Genomic DNA, 23,136 nt, shown 5'->3' on the forward strand with positions numbered 1-23,136 from the left:
TCTCGGTCCCGCCAGTTAAAACAGCTAGGCTGGTGCGGACCAGAGAGAGGGCATTTTCGATTGTGGCCCCCACCCTCTGGAACTCTCTGCCATGTGACCTTCGCCATGCCCACTCCCTGGTAGGTTTCTGCCGAGAATTGAAAACCTGGCTGTTTAGGCGGGCCTACGGGACTTTGGGGTAATTTAGTTTTATTCTGTAAAGATGAGGGTGGGTTTAGATTAAGTAGAGTCTGATGTTGTATTTGTATTTATATGTTATATTTTAATTTTCTGTACGTCGCCTAGAGTGGCCATTAATTCGGCCAGATAGGCGACTTAGAAATAAAATTTTATTATTTTATTATTATTATTATTATTATTATTCCCATGGCTGTTTGGTTCCAGCACCAACAGGTAAGAGTGACTGATAGTCTTTGAAAGATATCAGTGGTCAAAACATTATGGTAGCCCTTTAGGTGTCATGATTCTTATTCCAAAGCTAAGCAGTCAGTGGACAAAGATGTTTCTTAGAGATTTGGCACATGATATGCTTTTTCTCAAATGATTTTTTTTTTTAACATGGTACATGTTTTAAAATATTTTTTGTTTGCATACATTTTAGGTTATGCAGGATAAGATCATATGCCTTCCCAAAAGAGTACAGCCTTCGGAGAACAATTCTCACCTTCCTAATGTGTCAAATTTAGTCTCCAATGCAACCCCATATCTTCCACCCAAGCCATCCACGCCTCCTGCTACTGTTGAAATGAAGGGTCTGAAGACTGACTTAGATCTCCAGCAGTACAGCTTTATAAATCAAATGTGCTACGAACGTGCCCTGCACTGGTATGCCAAATACTTCCCTTACCTTGTCCTCATTCACACCCTGATCTTCATGCTGTGTAGCAACTTCTGGTTCAAATTCCCTGGGTCGAGCTCAAAAATTGAACATTTTATCTCCATTCTGGGGAAATGCTTTGACTCTCCTTGGACAACAAGGGCTTTATCTGAAGTTTCTGGAGAAGACTCCGAAGAGAAGGACAACCGGAAGAACAACATCAGCAGGTCAAACACTGTCCAACCAAGCACAGAGGGGACTTTGGTCAAGACTCAGTCTTTGAGATCCATACCTGAGAAGTTCATTGTGGATAAGGGGACACCAGGAGCTCTGGATAAAAAAGAAGGGGAACAGGCCAAAGCATTGTTTGAGAAGGTGAAGAAGTTCCGTCTGCATGTTGAGGAAGGTGATCTGCTCTACGCTATGTATGTGCGGCAAACTGTGCTGAAAGTGATTAAATTTCTTATCATTATTGCATACAACAGTGCGCTTGTTTCAAAGGTTCAGTTCACAGTAGACTGCAATGTTGACATACAGGACATGACAGGCTATAAGAACTTTTCTTGCAATCACACTATGGCGCATCTGTTTTCTAAACTTTCCTTCTGCTACCTGTGCTTTGTAAGCATCTATGGATTCACATGCCTTTACACTTTGTATTGGTTGTTTTACCGCTCACTAAAGGAATACTCATTTGAGTATGTCCGGCAAGAGACTGGGATAGATGATATCCCAGATGTCCGAAATGATTTTGCATTTATGCTCCACATGATAGATCAGTATGACCCTCTTTATTCCAAAAGATTTGCTGTGTTTCTTTCTGAGGTCAGTGAAAACAAACTGAAACAGCTGAATCTAAACAATGAGTGGACTGCGGATAAACTGAGACAAAGATTACAGATGAATTCCCATAACCGTTTGGAGCTACAGCTCTTTATGTTGTCTGGACTTCCCGACACAGTTTTTGAAATTACAGAGCTTCAAGCTTTGAAATTAGAAATAATTAATAATGTCATGATACCAGCCACCATTGTACAATTGGATAATCTTCAGGAGCTCTCATTGTACCAGTGCTCTGCAAAGATCCACAGTGCAGCCTTGGCATTTCTGAAAGAAAATCTGAAAGTCTTGAATGTCAAATTTGATGACTTCAGAGAACTGCCACCTTGGATGTATGGACTCAGGAATTTGGAAGAGCTGAGTTTAATTGGTTCTTTGAGCCATGATATTTCTAAAAATATAACTTTGGAGTCTTTTCGGGAACTAAAGAACCTTAAAGTTCTGTACATTAAAAGCAATCTGTCCAAAATCCCTCAGTCTGTGGTCGATGTTTCAAGTCACCTTCAGAAAATGTGCATTCACAATGATGGCAGTAAACTAGTGATGCTCAACAACCTGAAGAAAATGACAAACTTGACGGAATTAGAGCTAGTGCATTGTGACCTGGAGCGCATTCCCCATGCTGTTTTCAGTCTTGCCAGCCTCCAGGAATTAGACTTAAAGGAAAACAATCTCAAATCAATAGAGGAAATTGTTAGCTTTCAACACCTTAGAAAACTTACAATCCTAAAACTATGGCACAACAGTATAACCTACATCCCCGAGCACATAAAGAAGCTCACTAGTCTGGAAAGGCTTTCGTTTAGTCACAACAAGATAGAGGTCCTCCCATCCCACCTCTTCCTATGCAACAAAATTAGATACTTAGACTTGTCTTACAACGACATCCGGTTCATTCCCCCTGAAATTGGGGTGCTACAAAGTTTACAGTATTTTTCAATTACATGCAACAAAGTGGAAAGTATCCCAGATGAGCTCTATTTTTGCAAAAAACTCAAGACGCTGAAAATTGGGAAAAACAACCTGTCCGTTCTGTCGCCTAAAATTGGGAATCTGGTATTGCTGTCCTACTTGGACATTAAAGGAAACCACCTGGAGTTTCTCCCCCCTGAACTTGGTGAATGCAGAGCTCTGAAAAAGAGCAGCCTGGTGGTTGAAGACACCTTGTTTGAAACCCTGCCTTTAGATGTCAGGGAGCAGATGAAGGCAGAATAACTTTAGTTCTCTTAGTTTTTTTACAGCAGGGGTGGGGACCCTGTGGCCAACTCCCATTAGCCCTAGCCAGCATGGCCAGTAGACAGGGATAATGGGAGATGTAGTCCAGCAGCATCTGGAGGGCCACAGGTTCCTCTTTCCTGCTTTGCAGAAACACATCTCTGTCAAATGCCTTGTACACCACAAGCTAGCCTGAATATGCCTTTTAAAGTCTATTTTTTATTATTTTAATGCTCCCTTGGACACAAAGTTTTCCGTATGGACATTTTTGGACTAGGTTGTTTATAGGTATTTTTATATAAATTTTATTTGGTTTACCCCACCCCACCCCAGTGTTTGCCATTGTTTTCATTTTTATTTTGCCTTGATTCTATGGGTCCCTGTAGTTCTTATTTTGTATCAGGGTAGTCAAATTGTTTGTTTGCCTTTAAAAAATGGGGCTGTCCAAAAATAGGGTCAGTATGTTTGAAGGTGTTTAATGCAGGTAACATATGTAAGTAAGTAGATGAATGTACAGTTGCTGTAGCAACTCTTAATCCATTCCATTCTGCTTTGTGAACCAGCTAATCCAAGGCTGGGGAACCTATGGCTCTCCAGATGTTGCTGGACTCTAACTCCATCATCCCTGACCAATGGCCATGCTAGCTGAGACTGATGGGATTTGGAATCAAGCATCATCTGGAGGGCCACAGGTTCCCCATCCCTGGTCTAATCCTTTAAGGTGGTAAGTGCCCTCTGTCTTTTTTTCTTTTCATCCTAGTTGTTGTGGGTAACTGTAGCTCCAGCATGTCAGACTGTCCTGTTCTTGAGGTTTCATTTTGACAGTGCAGTAAGGCAGCCCATCACGGATGAGAGGGGCATCCTCATCTCTGATTGTGGATTGAGAAAGAGCCTCACAGAACATCTATTGTTGGCAGTAGAAGCCTTGTTCTCTTGAAGATTCTGTATTTTAAAAGCTAATTATAATCATATTTTTGGCTAGGATACAGCTCTCTGTAGTGATGTCATGTCTTTGAGTCACCGTCTCCGTCTATGGGATTTTCAGCCATGGTCAGAGCCTCTATTAGAGATTCTCTTCCGACAAAAGATTGTATGTAACTCTTTCCAAATGTGTGGATGCTCTCAAATGTTTGCAAGTAGCAATCATGAATGTTAACAAAATCAATGAATGAATCAGCACAGTGAATCAGCAGAATTAAGGTTGTGAACTTCCTATTGAATGCTTTTTGTGATTCTCCAAGGGCAAATGTACCCCAAACAAAATATATATTAGATTAATACTGGTTTAATTGTAATGGCTTACCCCCAAGAATCCTGGGAATTGAAGTTTGGTGAGGATGTTGACAATTATATTAGGGATTCTCCTAACTTCTCTTACAAAACTACAGTATCCAGGGTTCCCTAGGGATAGGGAGTGATATTTTTGTGAACTGCTTTGCACTGTTGGAAAGGAAGTATACAGATAAATTGATTATGATGATATTACTTGCCAAACTGTAAGACAAAGTCCTGTTAGAAATGTCCTAGTTAAGAAAAGCTGTAACCTTTCCAAACTAAAGCTGTGGACTGATTTATGCTTGCTTGGGAAGAAACCACTGAACTCAGCAAGGTTTACTTTTACCAAAACATATGTCATATTACAGAGAAAATAGAATATTTGCGCTTAAACTTTATCAGCATTGAGTGGTGGTGGAATATTTACACAAGATGGAATGTGTTTTTATATTGAAGTTAATAACGATTATTTAGGTGATAAAACTGGAGGTCTATAAAACAAGTATCCATAGTACAAAATCACCTCCATTTAGCAAGGTTATCTGCATATGGATGTATGTAGCAATTGTGAATATGCTTGCACATTTGAACGTATATCCTTATCTACATCATAATACTCATCTAGGCCCCACTGAAATGAACAGATGGATTTTTTTATGTGGATGGGGATATATATCTCCATATGAAGCCACAAAGTATCATGACTAGTTGCCTATGACAGCATTCAGATGTTGAGGGCAAGCCTAGGTGAGCCTTAGACCCATTTTTTATTAACTGCAGCTTCCCATTTCTGCCAATCTCAACCAACCATGGTTTGGTTGAAAGAAGCCAAACTTCAGACCAGGGATTATGAAGCTGGCTTGTTTGAACAAACCATAGTTAAACACACTTTAGGGTTCAGATAAAGCTGAACTGTGTTTAGTCAAAAATAGAAACAAAAGGTTCCGATCTCCTTGCGGCCATGCTGGAGGAAGAGAGAGATGGGCTTATTCCTGTCATGATAAACTATGGTTTATAATAATATGTTAATGTTACCCATGACTACAGCTGGATCAGAGCCTGACATATATATGTATTACATTCTTTTGTGGGCGATCCTGCCACTTGCTTGCTAATACTTCTGGATATCTATTCATGTTGAACATGCCACTGACACTGCAATTCTAAGCATGTTTATTCAAATGTATGACTCACTGAATTCAGTGCTTTCTCCCTAGCAAGCGTGCTTTGCCATGCAGTTCTGTACAAGTCTACTCAAAAGTACCTGTGACTCAGACTTCAGTGGGGCTTACTCCCTCGTAAGTGGGTATAGAACTGCAACCTTCATATATCAGGCTCTGGGGCAATTGTCACTGTGCTATCTAATAGCTCAGTTTTGAGGAGGTGGATGCTTAGTAATAAACTTATTAAAGTGCCAGTGGTCAAAAATAGCCCTCCCCTGCCTGCACATAAGAAGCCTAATTCACTTTTGCTGAAAGAGGGTCCAACTGTGAGGAAACTGCATCCATCACATGGTACTTTGGGCTGGAATGTTCATGTAAAAGTAAGTTATATTTGCACACGTACTCCTTCACTGTCAGCTGCACAGTATGCAGTTGCATCATGCATTCTGGAAGAGAATTCCACCAAAGGTGCTTATGACTTCTGATACAACATCTCTCCCGCCACCTGCCATGACAAACAGTGCATGATGTGGTCAAGTTATTGTTTGGGGTAGAATTGTAATGGAGTTTGCTATGGAGTGGTTGTACAACCCCAGTGCACCTCCAAGACCAGATTTATACTCCCATTATTTGACAAGCCCATGTGCAGTGAACAGTGAGATGTTATTTTGCCCCTGAGTATTTTAAGGATTGTTAGGCACTTAACTCAATCTTTAGGTTTTGTCTTCCTTGTTAGCTTTCTTGAACTGGAAGCATCTAGTGTATGGCCAAAGCTCTCATTTTGTTTACATGTTAGAAAAACTTTCTTTACAGTACTTTGATTGGCTTAAAATACAATCCATGTTATTCCTACGAGGACAGAGTTGCATGAAGCAATCAAAGTGTGTCTTCATAAAATGGTTCGGTAAATAAAAAGAATAGCTTCCTTATACATGTAGCTATTGCATATGCTCTTGTTATTACATAAGGGGAGCACTGCTGCATCAGACCAAAGGTTTATCTTGGGGTGGGGAAACTTTGACCCTCCAGATGTTGCTGAACTACAACTCCCATCATCCCAGGACATTGGCCATGGTTGCTGTGGCTGATGGGAGTTGTAGTTCAGCAACAGCTGGAGGGCCAAGGGTTCCCCACACCTGATCTATCTAGTCCAACATCTTGTTTCTTACAGTGGTCACTGTGTGCTTTCAAGAAGCTCATCACCAGTTAATGAAGTCCGCAGCCCTCTTCTGCTATTGCTTCCCAGAAGGGATGGAAAGATCTCGCTTCTCATAGTTTCTCATTTTTCCAAATTTAAATTCAATTCTGCCACAATTTCCAGTTTTTTTTAAATCCTCACGACAATTCGTCAGCATATTAGTGCAAAGTTCTCCTATAAAACTCTTTTTATGTGCATTTTTAATAATGTATCCATTTTTGCAAGCCATTTCTCCTGATATAATGCAATTTTGTATGTTATTTTCACTGCTATATTCATTTATATACAAATTGTTCTCTAATATATGCATTTTTAAAAACACTGGTTGGAGAACTGCATTGCAAAATTCGGATAAGTGTGAATTTTGACCTTATTTCAGTTCTCACGTTTTGGAAAGTGCAAATTTGATAAATTTGGCTTTAAATGCAAACCAAGTCAATTTTTCCCCATTTCCCAGCAAATGGTATTAAGGCAAGGAATGGTAATGGGAAATTTGTGGCTCTCCAGATGTTGCTGAACTCCCAGCTCCCATTAGATCCATCCAGGCTCCCATCCTTGTATTCAAAGATGTGTTTATTGCTTCTGAATCTAAGGGAGGCATATCATATCAGCTCCAGTCAGCATGGCCAATGGTCAGGGATGACGGAAGTTGCAGAACACCATGTTGGGGAAAGCTAGTTTACACAATTAGGGCTGCAGCCTTATACATCAGGGATGGGGAATCTGCGACCAGACATTTCTGTACTTCCCTGACCACTTGCCATGCTGGCTGGGGCTGATGGGAGTTGGAGTCCAGTAACATTGAGGGCCACAGATTCCCCATCACTGCTACATGTATTATTCTGAGAGTTCATCCCACTGCACTGATAGATTCAGACATTGACTCGTTACTATGAAAACAACATCCAGCCATGTCAGCCAAGAATTCCATCTTTTTGGTAATGCTTCCTTGGTTCATTCACATAATTACCAGTTTTATACTGGTTTAACTTCCATGGCTTTCCCAAAGAATTCTTGGAATTGTAGTTTGGTGGGGATACTGAGGATTCCTTGTTAGGGGTCCTTCCATCCAGTTCTCTTAGAAGGGGAATGATGATTAAACCACTTTAAATCTGATAAGCCATAGACTTTCTGTATGAAACTGTAAACCTTAAAAATCATTGTTATATAGATTGTAAAATGAAATCTCCAATTTTATATCAGTGGACAATCCTGCTCTTGTTTTGGTGGCCACATATGCTAGGATGAAACTCCAGTCCTGCCAGCTTTCTCCCTCCGATTGATTTTCTTTCAACTCCCTTCATCCTCCGCTCAAATGTGTCAACAAGTCAGAGGTTGAACTGAAACACCCCAAGCTAAAATATTCACATAAGTGGGACACTTTTTATGGTTCTGAAGTTTAATGGGATGTGAGGAAGAAAGGGTTTTTTAAGTATAAATCTAATAGACCAAAGTGGTGGTGTTGCTAATAAATGTAAACTGTTTAATGTTGCTGTTCAACCAGTGACTTCTGTGGTTGCCTATCATAGATTAGAAATCAGAGATTACAGTAAGGATGGGGGTGTCAAGGGGAGAGGGACAATGCAGACTGAGCCCTAAAATGTGGTTCACTTTCATAGGTGCTTGACTGCAAATGGCTGCTTATCACAAATGAAACCTACTAGAAGTGGTAAAGCTGAAGGGTGCTGCTTATGTTCACATCCACCCCATACATGTAAAGCACTCTTCTGCCACTCCAACAGTCATGGCTTCCCCCAAAGATTCCTGGGAACTGCTGTTTATGAATGGTGCTGAAAGTTGTGAGGAGATGTCTCACAGAGCTACAGTTCCCAGCATCCTTAACAAACGACAGTTCCCAGGATTCTTTGGGGGAAGCCATGACTGTTGAAGTGGCAGAAGAGTGCTTTAAATGTATGGGGGGCTGCAGCCTGTGCTTTAACCAGAACAAAACCAGGTTGCCCCAGTGTGTCGGGTGTAGCTACTGTGCACTGTATCTACATGTGAATAAGGCCTGGTTCACACAATCATTAGTTCGAAATTCTGTATGTATGTGATACATACACATACCTGCATAGAAGGACATCAGGATAACCACAATTTCTGCAATGTTTCCATTACTACTACTTCTACTACAACTACTTTATTATTATTATTATTATTATTATTATTATTATTATTATTATTGCTTTTTTGTGACAGTACTTACCGTTACAGAGTACTGGTATCTCTTTTTTTTGCTGCCCATGGCAGCCATTATGTGTGGCACTCAGCGCTTTTATCCATTTGTGAGTACCGGCACCTCATTTTTTATCAAAAGAGCACATGATGTTGATGATGATTAAACAGATGTGGGGAATTTTTGGCCCTTCAGATGTTGCTGAACGACAGCTTACATCATCCCCAGCAAGCATGGCCAATGGCCAGGGATGATGAGAGCTGCAGATCAGCAACTTCTGAAGAGCCAAAGGTTCCTTACCTCTGCTGTAGAAGGAGAAGGGATTGTGTGAGACGTGGATGTGTCATGTTCTTCACATGCTAGCAGGTAACTGCATGTGTTCACTGCTCCATTGTACATACAGAGTTTTTGTCTTGGAGTTGTGTGAGCCAGTTCTAAAAACTACTGCAGTCGGAGAAAGTGTTCAGTACAGACTGCAGTTCTAGCACAACTTACTCTGGAGAACTGCCATTGACCTCTCTGGAGCATCTTCAAAACCAGTGGATTAAAGAGTGTGAGCTTCCTTTAAAATGCCTCTTGTTTATGTATGCGTATTGAAAGTCTTTATGATTATGACTAAGAGTGTATTGCATGTATTTCATGGCACATTCATTTTCTAAACAGAAATTGCAAATGCTCATGTTAGCTATAGTTATTAATGTTTTGTAATTGCTTAAAATTACAGGTTTTTTAAAAAAATTGTTGTGTCATATCATGAAACCAACTCAGGTAAATTGATGTTGGACTTTCTTTTTATTTATATTTACTTTTTTGATGTATGTGCAAAATCATATCAGGATATAGTTGAAAAGCTCTTGCTGAGAAAAATTCTAATTTCCTAATTCTGTCCAAGGTCGAGAAATTATATCAATGAAGAAGTGCCATATGTATTCAATCATTTTGCTTAATAAATTACAAACCTATATCTGCCTTTAGCTGACCACATAAAACATTACAGCAAATCATGGCCACCTAGTTTGAATCATTTTTTTTTATTCATAGCAGTGTAATCATAATAATGGGCATTTTGTCCTGGGGGAGGGGATGTAACAGTTTGTGAAATGTGCAATAAAATGAAGATCAGGATATATCCAATCTAACTGCATTGAAACAAAGTCTGGAATTTGACCTTGATCACAGGGATGCTGTGATCAAAACCAAACCTGATTTGCGTTCTCTCCCATTCTCCCTGGAATGCATAATCTTGGATTTTGTTGTGATAGAGGATGCACAGGAGGAAAGAAGACTAAATAAAGTCTATTCCAAACATAATGTTTTTGGAACAAAAGCATTTCTTTTGCCAATGTACTTATTCTCCTACATCCCTTTATTGCATAGGTAGCCCTTGTCCAATTTCTGGCCTAATTTCATGAGGGTGACAGAGTGGGAAAGGTGTGGAGGGGACAGAAAGCGAAAAAGAGGTAGGTGTGTATGTGTGTGTGTGAGAGAGAGAGAGAGAGAACTGGCTGAAAAAGGTCTGGCTCTGACCCCCACAGGCCCCTGAAAGAATATGGTCCTCAATAGAAAAAAGGTTCCTCACCGTTGCTTTACCTCTTGTGCTGAAAAGAGTTGCCATTGACCAGACACCTGTGAACTAAAATGCAGTGATCGTTGTGACACATTAGTGGTAGGTGACAGATGAACAAGCTAGATCCAAGAAGGCAGTCTTTCTTTCTTTCTTTCTTTCTTTCTTTCTTTCTTTCTTTCTTTCTTTCTTTCTTTCTTTCTTTCTTTCTTTCTTTCTTTCTTTCTTTCTTTCTTTCTTTCTTTCTTTCTTTTTCTTTCTTTCTTGATGCAAGTGTTCCCAAATAAAATGGGGGTGGAGATGTAATTTGAACATCAAATGGGGGTGTAAGTAAAGGGAATTGAAACTCCTATTGACAACTATAGAACCAATTTAATTCATGAGTTAACTAATACTCTGGAGGACAGAAAAAAACCAAAGTTGATAGGCTGGAGCATTGGGCTGAAAATAACAATGAAATTTAACAGGGATAAGTGCAAAGTTCTCTATACCTAGGAAAAAGAAACCAAATGCATAGTTATAAGATGGGGGATACTTGGCTCAGCAATCATTCATTCACTGGCGATCACTCGTGGCCGAGTAAGATTGTCTTCCAAGATAAGGTCTTTAACAGTGGGTCTGTAAGTGACTGTGGAGGCCAATTCTGGATCCACACAGTCCCACAGTGAGGACATAGGTTTCCAGATGGGAGATGGTTGCGATGAGGATTTGTTTGACGTGCCTTCCACTTAGCTCGTTTGTCCCGTTCGCCCTGTATTCGTGCTTCTTCAAAGTCCACAGCACCTTTGATAATAGCCAACCTCCATTGGGGACATTCATGGGCCAAGACCTCCCAGTTCTCAATGCTCATGTTACATTTTTTTCGATTCGCTTTACGAACATCTCCAAACCTTTTTTTGCTGTCCACTGATATTCCATTTTCCATCCTTAAGTTGGGAGTAAAGTAGCTGGAAGACTGTGATCAGGCATTCAAACAACATGGCCAGTCCAGCAAAGTTGATGTTGAAGGATTGTTGTTTCAACACTGGTAGTCTTTGCTTCTTCCAAAACGCTAACATTAGTCTGTCTGTCTTCCCAAGTAATTTGCAGAATTTTCCGGAGGCAGCGTTGGTGGAATTTTTCAAGAAGTTGGGAGTGGCGTTTATAAATGGTCCATGTTTCATAGGTGTACAGTAAGGTCAGTAGTACAATGCCTTTGTAAATAAGCATTTTGGTCTCCCTACAAATACGCCAGTCCTCGAACACTCTACACTTCATTCGGGAGAATGCGGCACTCGCAGAGCTCAGATGATGTTGAATTTCAGCATTGATGTCAGCTTTTACAGAGTAAAAATGGCTGCCAAGATAGGGGAAGTGATCAACGTTCTCCAGCGTCACACCATTAAGCTGGATTGATGGTGCTACAGAGGGACTAGTTCACACCTGTTGATGAAGCAGTTTGGTTTTTTTAATATTAAGTGAGAGCCCAAGCTTTCCATATGCTTCTGCAAGGACATTTAGGATAGTTTAAAGATCTTTCTCTGAATGTGCGGAGACTACATTATCATCAACATATTGAAGTTTTACAACAGAGGTTGACATTACCTTTTTGCTTTCAGCCTACTGAGATTAAAAAGCTTTCCATCTGTTCGGTATATGATTTCCACACCAGTAGGAAGTAGGAGTTTCCCATCAATAAGGTGTAGAATCATAGCAATGAAGATAGCAAATAAAGTAGGAGCAATGACACATCCCTGTTTTATGTCTGATTCCACTCTGAATGGATCGCAGTTACAAGATGGGGGATACTTGGCTCAGCAATACTACATGCGAGAAGGATCATGGAATTATTGTTGATCACAAGCTGAATGTGAGCCAACAGTGCAATGTGGCTGCAAAAAAGGCAAATGCTGTTTTAGGCTACATTAACAGAAATATAGTTTCCAAATCACATGAAGTACTAGTTCCCCTCTATTCAGCACTGGTTAGGCCTCATCCTGAGTACTGCATCTAGTTCTGGAAACAGTACTTTAAGAAGGATGCAGACAAATTGGAACAGGTTCAGAGGAGAGCAACAACGAGGACAAGGGGACTGGAAATAAAGCCCTATGAGGACAGATTGAAAGAACTGGCCATGTTTAGCCTTGGAAGAGAAGACTGAGGGGAGATATGATAGCATGTTCATGAAAGGTTGTCACACAGAGGAGGGCTAGGATCTCATCTTGAGCATCCCAGAGTGCAGGACACAGAACCATAGGCTCAAGTTACAGAAAGCCAGATTTCAGCTGAACATCAGGAAAAACGTCCTAATTGTTAGAATGGTATGACAATAGAACCAATGAACTAGGGAGGTGGTGGGCTCTCCAGCACTGGAGGCGTTCAATAGGCAACTGGACAGCCACCACTCAGGTATGCTTTAAGCTGGATTTCTGCATTGAGCAGGGGTTTGGGCTCAATGGCCTTATAGGCCCCTTCCAACTCTACTATTCTATGAGTGGGCCAACTTTCAGTGGGGCTTGAGCTGGATTAGAGCATGCTTGCGTTTGCATACACACATTTTATTATTTAGAATGCTTCAGCAGGTCCTCAATAAATAGAAGCTGAAACTTCCCAAAGTAGCCTTTCGTATCCCCTACAAATTTACAACTGATGTTCACACTGAACATGTCTAGATTTGGAGATGACATGCACAATGAACGGAGGAGAAGAAGAATCTGTTTGAAAAGCAAGCATATCTTCTCCCAGATGGGCTGCAATCCTATTGAAATCTGCAATCCTCCACTAATTTCTGAGTGGAGAGGTAAAGGATCTTACTGTCAGTATTTACCCCATTTTTCATGCTTTTTTGTGGATGTTATTTGTTTGTCATTAATTACACTTACTTTGCCTTTCTCTAACAAATGCACTCGGGAGGGCTTACAAAATAGCTCAATGACAACACAGTCACACAAGGAAATGCAAGTTTAAAATATATGTACTACTCATGCCTATTCTTACTTTAAGAACCGGAAAATCAGTGCAAATTTCTCTGAATGAAGTATGCATGGATTTTCAACACTGACTTTTTTTTCCTGTTACCGGATGGGCTCGGTGCATCAATGCTTTGGTGGTCTTCAGCGAGGCCCAAAAGGTTGGAAGACAACCTATTCCAGCAATGGGAAACCTTTTTCAGTCTGAGGGCAACATTCCCTTGTGACCAGCCTTCCAGGGGCCATATGCAGTGGGCGCAGGGCCAGAGGCAAAAGTGACCAAGTGCAGGGGCAAATGTGGGTGGAGCCAATGGTGATTCTTACCTTTCTTAAGTCAGGACATTCCCGCCAGACAAAAGTCCATTTTTCCTACACTCTCGCAAACCGCCATTCAGGCAATTGTGAAAGGAAAGAGTGGTGCAAGACTGGGGAGAAGTATGGCCTGAGGAGAAGGCATGGCCTTGGGAGTCTTGAGGGCCACCTAGAAAGGCCTGGGGGCCACATTGGGCCTCTGGTTTTCCACCCCAGCCCTATTATAAGATGTAATGTAAAATAATAAGTGCAGCATCTTTAAGTTGTTTGCTGCCTTATATTGAAAGTCAGCCGGCCGGTTCACCAGTGCTTGAAAACGTCATTATACCGGTTATGAGACTATTGATTTTGACTGAGGGGGCAAATGTAATTGAAGATAATGCTGTTTTCTACAAGGATTTGTGTTGTACTCTTCTGACCTTCTAAACAAGGCCATACAATTCCTATATCCGTTCGACAGTGCATTGTAATAAAACAATGTTCTTACATCATGGTGACACTTCCAGGTCGACTCTGTTGTTATTCTGCTAAGAATAGCAAGTATTTAGCCAGGTTTCCTGGATAGTTTGCATGTTCATGCATTCCTGTCCCTCACTGACCTTAAAAAAAACCAAAACTGGTGAAAAGCTGCTTGGGATTTGCAGAGATTCTCTCTTAATCAGCTTGTTAAATGTGCTTCTGGAAGAGTATGTGCCCTTTCTCTTTGACACTTTCATCAGTTTGTGGTTTGATTTCTTTATGCTAAAGTTGGAGCAACTAAAGTCTGCATAAGACGTCTTGTGGTCGCAAGCCCCCAAATCAGCTGCCGACAGCTGTTTCCTGAGATTACCCTTCTGGGCCCTCCTCTCACCCTATATTTCATACAAGGAATCAGTTCCCCGCAGTCAGCTTGCTGTTTGGTAGGGAAATTGACCCAGGACACTTAGTTCATTATTTCCTCTAGCAAAACATAGCAACCTCCTTTTTTCAAGGAGGATGAGGAGAAGCATTGCAATACTATGAGGATGTATGAAATGCAGAGCAAGGCAAGAGGTAGAAGGCATGGGGGAGAAATTCCTTTCCGCTCACATTTAAAGGTAAACCTATGCAATTCACACTTTCCCAAGCAATATGCGAACCAAACCACAGCTGTCCTTCAAAATCTGCACTTTTTTAAATTTTGCAATACAGTTCTCCAGCCAAATACTGTGCCTCCAGCATCATCAGTTATGCCGCCTAACAAGATCAGCCTCAAAAGACTTTCTCTCTATCCCATCAGTCAAAACAGCCAGATTAGTGAGGACTAGAGAGAGGACTTTTTCAATTGTGACCCCCCACCCTGTGGAACTCCCTCCCTAATGATCTCCGCCTTGCCCCCTCTATAATGAGTTTCCGCCGGGCCATGAAGACCTGGCTCTTCAGGCAGGCCTTTGGGGAGGATTAGATTTTATTATTATTGGTGTAGATTTTAATGTTTACTGGATTGCTATGTTATTAGATGTGTAGATAGATTTTATTATTATTATTGGCTCAGATTCTAATGTTTATTGCACTGATATGCTAATTTGTACGTCGCCCAGAGTGGCTGAAGAACCAGCCAGATGGGCGACTAAGAAATGTAATAAATAAAATAAATATACTAGGGTACAATGTGGATAAAATGCATATATTATTATTATTATTATTATTTGATTTATATCCTGCCCTTCCTCCCAGCAGTATTAAAGTAAATAACACAATATTAGGGGAAATTGTTTTGCAAAACTTATTTATTTGTTATTATTTATTTATTAAATTTATATCCTAACCTTCCTCCAAGAAGAAGCCTGTGTGCATATTAGGCAAAATGTGTAAATTAGGCAAAATTGCATACAAAAATATGTATGTTAGGGAAATTTGCATGAAAATGCTGATCAGTTTTTATCAGGACTTTTGTTTTTAAATCACAAACTGATAGGGAAATGTGCAGAACTTCAGACAGAAAAAAATAATCTGAGAGAAACTGAAATTGACAGATTCGCCCACCCCTAGGCATGACTGTCTGAAACTGGCAACCGTTACAGCCACTGGGAGGCTTCTTTCCAAGTGATAACTCCTTTCGGGGTGTGTTAAGTCCGACACTGATCAGCCACAGGATGGTTGTATGATTAATCTGCCTCTGTTTTGGAAAAGCTTCTTAAGATTTTTTTAAAAAACAAAAATTAAAGACTTTTAAAGGTGTTTTTCTTTAAAGAAGTTTTTAAGATCTTATTTTCTGAGATATTTTAAGATGTTTTTAGTGTTTTGTCCTTTGTTTGCCACCCTGGGCTCATTTTGGGAGGGAGGGGTGGGATAGAAATTTAAATAAATAAATCGATAAAATACAAGGATGGCCATGGGGTTCCACACTGCTCCAGCACAATCCCTACCCTTCCCCCTTCCTCCTCACTGTGGTCTCACAGCTCCCAATGCATTTCACCCATTAGTTTACTTCTCAGAATGCCAGCTCCTGCTTCTCCTAATATACATCCCATTCCATAAGCAACTTACTGCTCTTTTTCTAGTACCTTTGAAACAACCAGATCCTGCAGAATACACTCCTGCAGCCCCTCAGTCCCAGAGTATTGGGGGGGGGGTTGTAGTGGTGGAAGGCAGTGGTAAACAGCCTATGCATATACATTAGTTCAAATGTTATGAATCAAGGTGCCACCACAGGGCCGGTGCCAGAGGGCTACCAGGTGGGGCCCTGGCCGAGGGCCTCTGGGGCCCTTAGGGGCCCCTGAAGGGCCCCTTCTTAGGGTGGGGGGGTAGCGCTTCCATTCTGTGGCAGCATCTGCTCCCGACCCTGCTCAGATCACAGAGAAGGAGCTCCCAGGCACCCCCACACACAACCATGCAGGCCCCTGATGCCTGCCTGCACACCCCACCTACTTCTCCCATTGTGGTGAATGATGGGCATGCTGTGCACATGCCTGCAATCAACCAAGATGGTGGCCGAGGCTTCCCTAAGGGGCTGATGCCCCTGCTACCGTCTTAGTTGATGCCAGGCATGCATGCTAGCATCTATTTCAGCAGGAGAGGTTGGTGCCGGCAGGCTTTTAGAACACTAACAGTTGGTTCGAGCATGCCTGACACTATCATTGAGTTCAAGCCAAAATTTCTTAAATTAATTAAAAATCAGCCAGGGATTTTTTTAACTTTTAAACTGCAGAAGATGAAGGTCAGAGTATGGGGCAAGGTCAGTAACAGGATTACAGGTACTCTATGAACATGGCTGATTTTTAATGAATTTCAACAGATTATGAGAACTCTTGACAGAAAAATGTCTAAAAGGGGAGTGGTTTTTTATCTCTCTTTTTACACTTTGAACACTCGATTCTCTCTGACTGTTGTGTGTATCACCATGAAAATTTAGAGGGTTGTTAAGCAAGCGTTTCTGAGTTCAGGACTATAAGTTTTGTAAGGTTTTGTTTTGAAATGAGCTTATGGGAAGGATCAGAATGGCATGGGGTATTTTTAATTTAACATTGCAGACTGCAAAAAATCCATGTTGACTATAGTGTACAGCCACTCTTGTGGCTGTATAATACTTGTCCTGCCTAGTTATTATACTGCCGGCTGTGGTTTAGTTGCTAAAATACCCACTGGGATGGTGCTTGACATGGAACTCTTGACATATTAACTCCTAACATTTGCCAAGCTTTTTTAAACAGGCAGTTCAGAATTCCAAATAATTCCTGCAAGATGTTGTTTCATAAATCAAATTACACAATAAGGGCCCAATATGGCATATTGGAGTAGAATTTTTAGACTTCTTGCTTTCATGACACAGCTTTGGTAGCTTTCCAGTGAAACTAGATTAATTTTCAATGCAACCCACATTTATTATACAATTGTTCAACCTATTTTGAGGCAACTTGGCAGTAGCATTTTTAGTTATTTATTTATGGAGGGCATTTATTACCTGCTCTTCAGCCAAAGCTCTCAGGGCTGTTTACAAAGAATAAAGCAATACAGTACAGTGCACCACAGTTAAACACATACAGAACAATGCTGCAATAACATTCCAGCATAATATAAAACTAATCATTCTCTTTGTTCCATCTGAATGAAGAGAAGTGGTTCGGGTGCAGGACCCATGCTTGGAAGTGGTAATGAGCTGGATGTGGACTAATAAATGGAAGCTGAATCCTGACAAGAAAGAGGTGTTATGTATTCCAGGTTCTCAGGCCCAGAGGTGGGGAGACGGCCTATCCTGGATGGGGTTGTACTCCCTTGGAAGGAACAGGTCTGCAGCTTGGGGGTCCTTCTGGATTCAGTGCTATCACTAGAGGCTCAAATGCCCTCTGTAGCTCAGTGTCTATTTCTAGTTATGGTCCTTTGGACAGAGATTACTTGGCCACTGTAGTCCCTGCTCTGGTGACTTCCAGACTGGATTATTGCATTCTAAGTAAGATTGCTCTTAAAGATGACTTTGAATTTTCTGCTGGTCCAAAATGCAGAGGCCAGGTTACTGGCTGGTGTTCCATTTAGAACTCACATCACCCCCATTTTAAAAGAGCTGCATTGATTGCCAGTTCATTTCCAGGTCCAATTCAAGATGCTTACATTACGGTTAAAGCTCAAAATGACTTAGGCCCAAATATCTGAAATGCCATTTCCTTCCTTATAGATGCTTTTGGATATTTAGATCAGCAGAGGGTGCCCGTTTGGTAGTTCCACTGCCCTCTTCAGTTTGGAGGATGGCGGACCAGAGAGGGGATTCTTTGTGGCAGTCCCTAAATTGTGGAAATGCCTCACCACAGAGGTGCATCTGGCACCTTCATTGTTTAGCTTTCCTCATATGCTGAAGATGCACCTCTACCCTGGCCTTTCACACCTGAGAGAGATATTTGTAGGACCCACCCTCTTCTTCTGTGAATTGTTCTAACTTATTTTAATCTTGTATTTGTATATTGTTGTAATCCACAATATTATGGTGAAGGGCAGGTTGTATCATCATCATCATCATCATCATTATTATTATTATATAGTTTGGGTTAAAAAAAGTTTTCTTCTGGCACCAAAGGAAAACAAAGATGGCAGCTCACAGAACTCCCTGGGGAAGGAATTCCAGAGTGGGGGGCACCATAACTGAAAAGGCCCTGTCTCCTTACTTTAGATGGTGGGCAGAATCAGAGTAGGACCTCAGAGGCTGATCTCAACAGCTTGGCAGGATGCAAGCTGTGATTTCTGTTCCTTTGGAGCCTTTCCTCTTCACCCCTTTTTCAGGGAAATAAAGGCTCTTTTGTTATTCCTACTTGTTGCCAGTAGTCCAGACACTTTCTCACAGGGTTCCTTCTTGTTTTCAGAGTATTGCATTGGAAAACAGCTGCCAAACTGGCCTGCTGCCTATAGCCCTGCCACGGTTGAAAGTCTCTTTGCTTTTTTCAGGCAAAGGAGTTTAACAGAGTTCAGAGAGTTTGGGAGTGCACTGACAGCCTAGTCATGGGAGATGCAGTCTCTATTAGGTTACAATCAATGTGCAACTTTCACTTGATATTCTGAGACCCAAATATCACAAGAAGACAAGCAACATGAGAGTTTGGTGCTACTAAGCCAGCATTTTAGGCAAAGACTCAGTGCAAAAGATGGTGGGGAGGCAGATGAAAGAACCTGAATAGGAGGCCCAAACCAACCCTATGGCTGCACTGTGTTCCTGTCCAAATAAGGATTTAGGTGAGCATTCCTCTACCCCTTTGGAGGAGAACCCTTGGGAAAGAAACAGGGAGTTCATACACTAATATGATTTTATTTTCTCCTTTAGAGATTGTGCACGCCTTCTTCAGGAAGGTGCCATAGCTCAGTGGTAGAGCATCTGCTTTGCATGCAGAAGGTCCCTGGGAGAGACCCCCATCTGAAATCATGAACAGCCACCACCAGTCAGTGTCCACAATACCATATGGACCAATGGTTTGACTCTGTATAAAGCAGCTCCCTATGATCCTATGTTCAGTGCTGGGTTTCAAGTAGATACTGATGTGTTTTTGTTGTGTTTTTTTTAATTGAGGACACTGTCTCCCACATCAAAGCTACTGTCCTTTGGGGAGTTGGAGAATAAAAGCTCAACTGAAGATGTAGCATGCCGTCAGGATTAAGTCCCAGCAGGTTGGATTAATCTACTCTAGTTTGTTCTGCTGCAGGTGTGGGAAACCTTTGGCCTTCCAGATGTTGCTGAACCACAACTCCCATCAGCTCGAGTAAGCAGGGCCAATGGCCAGAGACAGTGGGAGTTGTAGTTCAGCAACATCTGAGGGCCAAAAGTTCCTCACACCTGTTTAAGTGCTTCAATTCCATCTGTTGCTTATAACAATGAGGAGTCATGGTTCAGTGGTAGAGCATTTGTTTTGCATGCAGAGAGTCCCAGGTTCAAACCCTGACTTCTCCAACTAAAAGGAACAGCTCTCTGGAAATACCCTGATCTAAGACCCTGGAGAGCTGCTTCAAGTCAGAGCAGGCAATACTGGGCTAGATAGATCCACAATCTGACTCAGACTAAGGCAGTAGCATATGCTCAAGCAGTTGTAGTGTGACTGGCTGATAGGACAACTTAGCAAACCTCCTGGGAAATTAAGGGAAGCATTTTGTGGAAGTTCTAAGCCTTTCAGGTCATAGAGTTGCTGCTTATGGTCTCCAAGCTGATCTGACCTGCCTGTCTGTTTCACCTGCTCAACTTACCTCTTTTGTAAGTTCTGAAGAGCTAGAACCATAGACAACATCTGGGCTGGAGTTCTAAGCCTGGCTTGTTTTACCTGCTGTTTCTACAGTTGCCTTCCCCAATCAGGTACTTTCTGGGTGTTGACCTCCAGCTCCTGTCATCTCTGACCATTGGCCATGATGGCTGGGGCTTATGGGAGTTGGAGTCCAAAGCATTCAGAAGGTGCCATTTTTGGAAAGGCTGCCCTAGCCTGGGTATCATTTTGCAAAGCACTTTCAGATGTGTTTGGAGATCCCCGACTATGCAGTTTAAGGAGCCCTCCGCCAGTCAGTGTCCATAATACCATATGGATCAATGGTCCTTTTTATTGTGGATTCATGATTTGTTCTCATGATGGTATCAGGATGGTTATATACAATCCTGTTTTCAATACTGTGCCTGCAAAGGTTTTGGGGGAGGTCATACAGCTTCCTTTCCAATCAGTGCAGGTCCCATAACTTCTGGCTGAAATCCTGGAACTTCTAATACCGTAAATATCCTGGGGCAGGGTTGTTGTTGTTGTTTTATTAGATTTACTAGCCACTTGTCATCCAAAGGTCTCCAAGCAACTTACAACATTGTTAAATTCCAAATAAATATACCATAAAATAAACTAATAAAACCACCCCTACCACCCCCATACAGCCACAGAGAAGGTTATCTTGCTCTTGTTGCATTATGGTACAAGAGTGCCCTTCAGACAGCAATAATGCAATAACGCTGGGGAAGCATCACAGAGCAACTAATAAAGTGGATTGATGTGTGGATGGTCCAGTATAAATCCACCAGTAATGCACTATTGTTGCAGCAACTCCACCCAACACTTTTTAGCACAAACTCTGGTTTAAACCCCTTGGCTGAGTCCCTCCAGCAGAGCCTTGACACATGCATTTCCTGAAGGTCTGGAAAAGTCCCTTAGTTGTTCCAGCTCTTTTTTGCAACACTTGCCTTTCCACTCTTAAAAAAAGAACTTTCCTACATTGGTTTATGCCGTTTTCCTTTAGTCAGAGAAAGAATGTAAGGTTTTATTCCCCCCCCCCCAAAGGCATGGGATAAAGTGAAACAGGATGAGGATTAATAAACAACAAAATAAGATAGGAGTCTGACTAATGGTGAAATCATGCCAGTAATGGAAACTGATTGCAAAGGAAAAGAAGGGGAGCGGAAGAGAAGAAAAACCACACTTTTATCCTAAGGCCAGAGAGGAAGTTATATTGTTCTCAATGATCTGGCCTCAAATAAAGAGCAAGCTCAGTTTTCAACTGATTTATTTTTAATAGAACAGTATCTCAGCATAAAGGCCAATCAGCAGTCATCCATTCTGCAGAAGCTAAGCTCAGCTAGACCCCCATCTGCACTATACATTTAAAGCAGTATCACAACAACTCTCAGCACTCTTTCCAAACGACAGTTCTCAGGCTTTTCAAGGGACGCCATGACTGTTTAAAGCAGTGGTTCTTAACCTGGGGTGCACCGCCACCCCGGGGGTACGAGACACTTTTTCTAGGGGTAAGAGGCCCAGCCAAAGATTCTGGAAAACTGTCGTTTATCTTAGCTAAGTTAGGCTAAAACACACGTTAAAATTAAATTAAATTAAATTAAATTAAATTAAAATTAAAAATGAACTGTATTTTTTCAGGGGGTGCAAGAGCATATTTTGGAAATCCCAGGGGTGCTGGCAGTGGAAAAGGTTAAGAACCACTGGTTTAAAGTGATATGATACTGCTTTAAATGTATAGTGCAGATGGGGCCTGAATGCATACTACATAAACTGTGCATTCTACCAGTCAACGTGGTGTATTCATATGATTTCAGTTTTAGTCCTGATAGATACCAAATGTATGGCCTATCCTGGTTCTGGTCTTACTGGAATGAATGTGGACGAATATTTCATTCATTAAGCAGTGCTAGGAGAATGGAGGGATATCTTTTAGGGGCAAATGGGCAGGGATCATGGTCCAATGGCAGAGCACCTGCATTTACAGACACACTTGGAGGAAGCAGATTATTTAGATCCTTTCCAGTCGGGCTTCAGGACTGGACACAGAACTGAAACAGCCTTGGTCGCTCTGGTGGATGATATGAGGAGGGCGTTGGATAGGGGAGAACACACTTTCCTCGTCCTCCTGGATCTCTCAGCGGCCTTCGATACTGTTGACCACGGTATCCTGTTAAGTCGGCTGGAGGGGCTGGGAATAGGAGGCACTGTTTTACGGTGGTTCCGTTCCTATCTCTCCAGCAGATACCAACGAGTAGCGTTAGCGGATGAGGTTTCAGACCCTTGGCCCCTCAACTGTGGCGTGCCACAGGGCTCTATCCTCTCCCCCATGCTATTCAACATTTATATGAAACCGCTGGGTGCCATCATCAGGAGTTTTGGGCTGCAGTGTCACCAATATGCGGATGACACACAGCTCTATCTCTCATTCAAATCCTCACCAGAGTTGGCTGTGGATACCTTGTCCAATTGCCTGGAGTCAGTAAGTGGATGGATGGGAGAGAACAGGCTGAAGCTAAACCCCGACAAGACTGAGGTGTTATTAGTGGGGGATAAGAGAAGGCTGGGAAATTTTGACCTGGTACTTAATGGGGTGAAATTACCCCTGCAAGACCAGGTCCGCAGTCTAGGGGTCATTTTGGACTCCCAGCTGTCTATGGAGGCTCAGGTTTCTGCAGTGAGCCGGGCAGCTTGGTACCAACTTCATCTGGTACAAAGGCTGTGTCCCTACCTTCCTTTACACCTGCTCCCACGAGTGATACATGCCCTGGTCTCCTCTCGATTAGACTATTGTAATGCGCTCTACGTGAAGACGGTCCGGAAATTACAACTGGTACATAATGCGGCAGCACGCTTAATAATGCAGACCCGTCGCCGAGATCATGTTACCCCAGGATTGATGGAGTTACACTGGTTGCCAGTTGTGTACCGGGCCC

At 41.9% G+C, this 23,136-nt stretch overlaps 1 protein-coding gene across 2 annotated transcripts in view; it reads left to right on the top strand.

Moving 5' to 3' along the window:
* Window positions 1–23,136, top strand: part of LRRC8C (leucine rich repeat containing 8 VRAC subunit C) — a 76,864-nt gene that overhangs the window by 43,458 nt on the left and 10,270 nt on the right. For both annotated transcript variants that reach the window (XM_061633599.1, XM_061633600.1), the window contains exon 3: window positions 602–10,144. In XM_061633599.1, coding sequence (XP_061489583.1) covers window positions 602–2,872 — 2,271 coding nt within the window. In that variant the 3' untranslated portion in view covers window positions 2,873–10,144. The remainder of the gene's footprint in view (window positions 1–601; window positions 10,145–23,136) is intronic.

The sequence above is a fragment of the Rhineura floridana genome, chromosome 6, assembly GCF_030035675.1.
Source record: "Rhineura floridana isolate rRhiFlo1 chromosome 6, rRhiFlo1.hap2, whole genome shotgun sequence".
In the NCBI taxonomy this organism is placed as follows: Eukaryota; Metazoa; Chordata; class Lepidosauria; order Squamata; family Rhineuridae; genus Rhineura; species Rhineura floridana.